Source organism: Clupea harengus, chromosome 8 (genome assembly GCF_900700415.2).
Source record: "Clupea harengus chromosome 8, Ch_v2.0.2, whole genome shotgun sequence".
Taxonomy (NCBI): Eukaryota; Metazoa; Chordata; class Actinopteri; order Clupeiformes; family Clupeidae; genus Clupea; species Clupea harengus.
Window position 1 is genome coordinate 17,913,767 of NC_045159.1, and position 5,789 is coordinate 17,919,555.

Below are 5,789 nucleotides of genomic sequence, written 5' to 3' on the forward strand. Positions count from 1 at the left end.
TTAGAAACACTGCCATACCATCTGCTAAGGCAGATCATCAGCTCAGTTTGTAAGCTCTACGGCTTTTTTAGCAAGTGAGCTATTTAATTTAGCAATAGCAACTGATCTATGTAATTAAATGTATGTGTGTGTATACAGTATAACTAATATAGTATATAATCATTGCTTCTTCAAACCCAGATATCTGTACAATATATGAGATAATGATAAACATAAGGTTTATCATTAAAAGCCAGAATATTATTATTATTTATTTATGTATTTATAATGTACTTGCTACTTCTCAAGCCAATGTGTCCCCAACAACACACATAAATGTGCATTTATTTAACACATTTCCATTCATATAAAGCTGTGTTTTGGAATTTTGACATCATTACATTGGGCATCAGAATTATACAACTCGCTGCAGTTTTGAAAACTTTCGGTGTGAGGTCAGGTCATCCTGATGTTCAACAGTGGAGAGATTAACTTGTTTATCTGGAAAATTTCCATCGGTAGCGAAGACAAAAAAAAACACCTAGTTTATTCACTACAGTACTTACAGTACCCCTGCCAGCCTGTAGAGAGAGCAGTTGACCTATAAAATACACTACATGTAATGCAGCTATCAGCCACTGCTGGAAGACTTAGCAGTGCACTGCTTTAGAGATACAGTTTTTTACAAGACCAGACACATCCTATGTGACGTACTTAGCCTACAATAAAAAGAGATTGCAAGAGTTGCGTTGCGCCGACTCAATGGTCATTATGAATGCTAGTCAACTCAGAACAAATATGGGATGAGGCCTTTATCCTCGGCCCAAACACCAGCTAAATCTAAATACTGTCTTTAGGGCAAACCTAATAATTATTATAATAATATCTTTTATTTTTGGAGCACTTTCCAGGGAACTCAAAGAAGCTTTACATTAATTAAAAATTATTATGGAAAAAAATACAATAAAACATATGCAAACAGACAACATTCATTTACTAAATCATAGAGCAAACATAGAGAATATTAGGCCCCCCATGGCTCTAATATTTGGGATTTCTCCAACATATTTATTCCACCTTTTTTCCAAATACCAGCGAAAATAACTAAATACTGTGGCATCAATCTAGACAGTGAAGTTGATCCTACACCAGAAGAAGCATGCAGAATTGTTAGAAATGCGACCCTGCATCAGAGGAAGTGAGGTATTCATGCTCTGAAATGATGTCTGCAACTTCTGTCCACTGTGTGGAGCCAAATTATTTAATCTGCTGACATTGTGTGTGATTGTGTGCTACTACAAAACAAACTAAATATTTCCGTTATGGATGCATTCCAAAACTCTGTAAGAAGACCCAACTATTTATCTAGTTCAATAGATGTATTATTGATCGAACACTATTACTGAGGCAGGTCTACTCAGGCAGATCTGTAAGGACTCAGAGTTGACACATAACATTTGATGATTGGCAAAAATCCATCACAAAAAGAGCAGTCAATTTCACTGTTAAACACAATGTTGATAACTGTGCCTATTGAGGAAGGTTGGCTAAACGTTTTCTACATACTTAATTTGTATCATGTATCATTATGTAACCACCATTATTTGTAATTAGTTTTTACTCTGAGCCTTGGATAGTATTTTTTCCTAATAATGGCGCTGAAGGTTGCAGAGCGAAGACTACAAAAATAAAAAATAAAAAATAAATAATTTACTAAAAAATAAATAGCCAGTAATAATTATCAACTAAAGTTATGCAAGGGTTTTCACTGGTGGTAAATGGCTGTCAGTCAGCCTGTGGGCGTTCCAAACTCATAAGTGTGTGAAACGCTGGACTAACGTTACAGAGTGAGCGTTGTTTTCAGATGTGCCCTGTGACAGGTTACATGAGTGCAGCAACTTAAGTAGCCTAGTTTTGCAGACATGTACCAAAGAGCCGGAGCTTTGAGGAAACGTGTTAGTGGTTGATACCCACTGTCTTGACGGCTGTCTTATCTTTTTAGATTTTTTTTTTCATTCGTCTGAAGGTGAGGCTTGTTATGTCTGCGATATAGTCTAAATCTCCTCCGTGAGAGTTTGTGGGTCCAGTAGACTCACTTTGTTTTTTGGTGGGATATGGCAGAGTCATCACAGGAACTGATTGATATTGATCCGGATTTCGAACCTCTCTCCCGACCACGGTCGTGTACTTGGCCGTTACCTCGACCCGAGTCCAACGAACCGGACAGCTCAAACACATCTTCGCCTGCGTCTTCGGTTAAACACGAGCCGGGCAACAGTGTTGATTATATCGGCAACCAAAGTTTGCTGGAAGAAACAGAGGATGTCACCGACAGAAAAACAATAGTTTTGTGCAGTGATTTCCTGGAGAATTGCTGTCATCGTCTCACTCAGCAACACCAACGGCTGCTGCAGCATCCGTCGAGTCCACAACTACCCCGGCAGCAACAGGTGCCCCCACTTTCGCCAGCAAATGGATCGAGCTCCATAGCGGCCCCGTTCCAGAAGAAGGGCACTTCTTCCAGACGGAATGCCTGGGGTAATATGTCATATGCCGACCTCATCAGCAAAGCAATCGAGAGCTCCCCTGAGAAGCGGCTCACCTTGTCTCAGATTTATGACTGGATGGTGCAAAGTGTGCCTTACTTTAAGGACAAGGGAGACAGCAACAGTTCTGCCGGATGGAAGGTAAAGATGTGTCATATCGCTCAAATGGTGGGGCGTTATGTTTTAGTAACTTCTAAAGCATCTTGCATATTTAGTCGTCAGTGACGGGAAATGTGTTTTGATAGCATGCATCTAATGAAGCTACAATGCAAAGCGATGAAAGAACTACAGTCTATGGAAAGAATGCACGCTAGTGTGTGTATGTGTATGTGTGTAAGCATACGTGTGTGTGTGTGTGTGTGTGTGTGTGTGCGCGCGCGCATACATGCATGTGTATGTTACAAATGTAAGGGCTGTTTGTCAACACGATGAAGCTGGAGGCAAGATACAACAACCTGTGGGAAGCTCAGAAATCATTTAGGTCAGTCAGGCTGTCATGGCTCGTGGTCCCATTTCAGTGGCCTATGACCTGTGACGGTAATGGTAAAGAAGAGGCCCTTTGGTTGTCATGTAGCAACAGGAATATCTATCTGATTATTCAACTGATTTTAGTCTTCCAACAACAAATCAGTTGCAGTAGGCATGTTTATCATTGTTTAGAGGGCAGAACATCCCTTTCTTTTGATGTTTAAGAATGATAAGGTTTTTTTTTTTGTAATAATAATATCAATTCGAATTACTATGTTAATATGTGTCTTAACAAACGCCCTTAAACGTGTTATAATCATTATAGCGGTGGTAATCTACAGATGTTCATTTCACGAACACGTATTCCAGTGTGTTATGGAGCGCTATACAATCCTGCTCCCCGGGGGAGAGTTTTGAGAGGTGGCTGTGCAAATGTTTAACCGCAGGTTCAGTGTCATCCGACGAACCCCGTAACCCCGTGGAGCTTTGAACTTCTGAAATAGATTTCCTCCACAGATGCTCCTTCCCCTGTGCGGGTCTCTCTCTCTCGCTCTCTGTCACACTCTCATGCCCACAAACAGGCCGGTGGCCTCACGAGTAGACACTCGTTCTGACTGGTTAACTCCAGAGCAAACAAGAGAATCTGCTGTCATTACAAGTGTCCCCTGAAGTAGAAATCCCTTGGCAAAGTAAACTACACAGGCTGGTTATGGCAGTTCAACTTCAATATATATATATATAAATAAGTTGGAGACACATAGTGTCTGTCGGTTCTTGTCATTTTAAGAATCGCCCATCATAGGAATGAATATGCTATATTTTGAGGTAACTATCACTCACAGTCCCACATGCGCACACTCAGTTCTTCCTATAGGCAACATAGGCCTAATGCTACATTATAATGTAATACAACATCACATACAATAGAGTACGGTGCCATGTCAGAGTCAGACGCCATGCACAGTCAGGACTTATACTAAGCAACATAGGTGTCTACTTTGGCCCCAGTATCACCCTAGGATATGATTAATAACGGTGGGGGTGCAGAGTCTTTACTGCATACATTTACTCTTTTCTTGATTCCCTCAGGACTTGCATGGAGAGTTTTAGTGGCATCAGCAGCAGCAGCCATAGTAGTAGCAGCAGTAGTAGTAGTAATAGAAGTAGCAGTAGTAGTAATAGCATTAGTAGTAATAGTAGTAGTACTAATAGTAGTAGTAGTAGTAGAAGCAGTTGTAGTGGTAATAGCAGTAATAGTAATAGTGGTAATAGCAGTAGTAGAAGTAGTGGTTATAGTAGTAGTAGTAGTAATAGTAGTAGTAGCAGCAGCAGTAGTAGTAGTGGTAATAGTAGTAGTAGTAGTGGTAATAGTAGTAGTAGCAGCAGCAGTAGTAGTAGTGGTAATAGTAGGGGGGGTGGGGGTGTGATTTGGCCTGTGCAAAGATGGTTTCTGACTTCTACATAGTGGTAAAAAAGATCAGACATGTTTGTAAGCATGTACTACTGCGGGCATGTGTTTGTTCTTCTCTGATCCCATGCAGAGGTAGGAAATGCTTTAAACTTTAAGCTTCTGAGTGCTGTTTCCTTTCCTGCTCTGATTTACCACTCCTGGTGGCATCAAAGGCCACAGGATATTCAGGGGAGGGCACTCCTTTGCTTGTTCAAATGCGGTATCCTACTGAAGGCAGCTAGATAAATTTTTTATAGATTTTCGAAACCTTACCAAAACTGGAAGGAATGGAGACAAATCCGCATGTTATTACTCTGGTAAAGGGTGTTGTGTGACAATATCACATTCAAATAGTCTCAAAAAGATAAACCTTTGCTTTCGTCTTTGGGCTCTGATTTGTTTGCACTCTGATCAGTCGTATTGATTTGGTTGGTTTTGTGGTTTTTCAGGTATTTCAGGAATTTCGCCTACTTCAATCCAAACGGCTCAACAAATACCACAACAGTGTCAATGTGCGTCAGTTAGACATAGGAATTCTCAGGGAATGTGCCACACTGTAGACACACACACACACACACACACACACACACCCATAGACACACAAACACAGGGAGAGAGAGACACACGCACACATGGAAACACAAAAACACACACACACACACACTATATTTAGACCCAACTGTATGTCCATTAAATGTTCCTGGTCAGCTTGACAATAACAGGAGGTGACACCAAACACCTCCATCATTGTGGAGCCCATGGGTGGGGCCAGGGGGGCTGTGGGGAAAAGCGTCACACATCCTCCATTCCTGAGCTCTGCTCTCACTTCCTCCCGCCCGCCCGCCGGCTCGCTCGCATGCCTCCAGCTCCTCTCTACCCAAACACAGCGCCGCTCAAACTCACAGCAAGGCCTCGGAGCAGCCCAGGGTCAGAGACACGAGGCCCTACTTTCATTGACCAGGCAGCGGGCAAGGCGACAGGCAAAGTCCGCCACACATTAGCCACATGCTAATTTAATAACTTGACAAAAAAAAACATTTTGCTAATTTAATACCGTGAGCAAGATCCCAGGCGCAAACATGGGTGGGTCAACACAATGATCCCTTACGCCACGCGATCGCTTTAGTTCTGGCCCAACGGACTTTGCTCATTGCTCGTTGCGTGGCTCATTGCCCGTCAATGAAATTAGGGCCCCGTGGAGTCTGGTTGTAGATATAGACTGATGTACGGCGAACAGGCTGATATAGACCGAAGGGGGATGATATTATGGACTGGGTTTAGATGCAAAGTCCATGAGAAGATATAATGGCCTCATAGTAGGGCCTCATAGTAGGGCCTCAAAGCAG

At 42.0% G+C, this 5,789-nt stretch overlaps 1 protein-coding gene across 1 annotated transcript; it reads left to right on the forward strand.

Moving 5' to 3' along the window:
* The first annotated feature begins 1,006 nt into the window (after positions 1-1,006).
* LOC105900336 (forkhead box protein O1-B-like) lies at positions 1,007-4,155 on the forward strand. The gene has a single exon (XM_031572818.2). It carries the CDS (start codon positions 2,094-2,096, stop codon positions 2,748-2,750), a length of 657 nt encoding a protein of 218 aa, XP_031428678.1. The 5' UTR covers positions 1,007-2,093; the 3' UTR covers positions 2,751-4,155.
* Positions 4,156-5,789: the final 1,634 nt, after the last annotated feature.

Bases quoted from the DNA above. Each gene is read 5' to 3' on its own strand.
- LOC105900336 (XM_031572818.2), top strand. From the start codon at position 2,094: ATGGCAGAGTCATCACAGGAACTGATTGATATTGATCCGGATTTCGAA.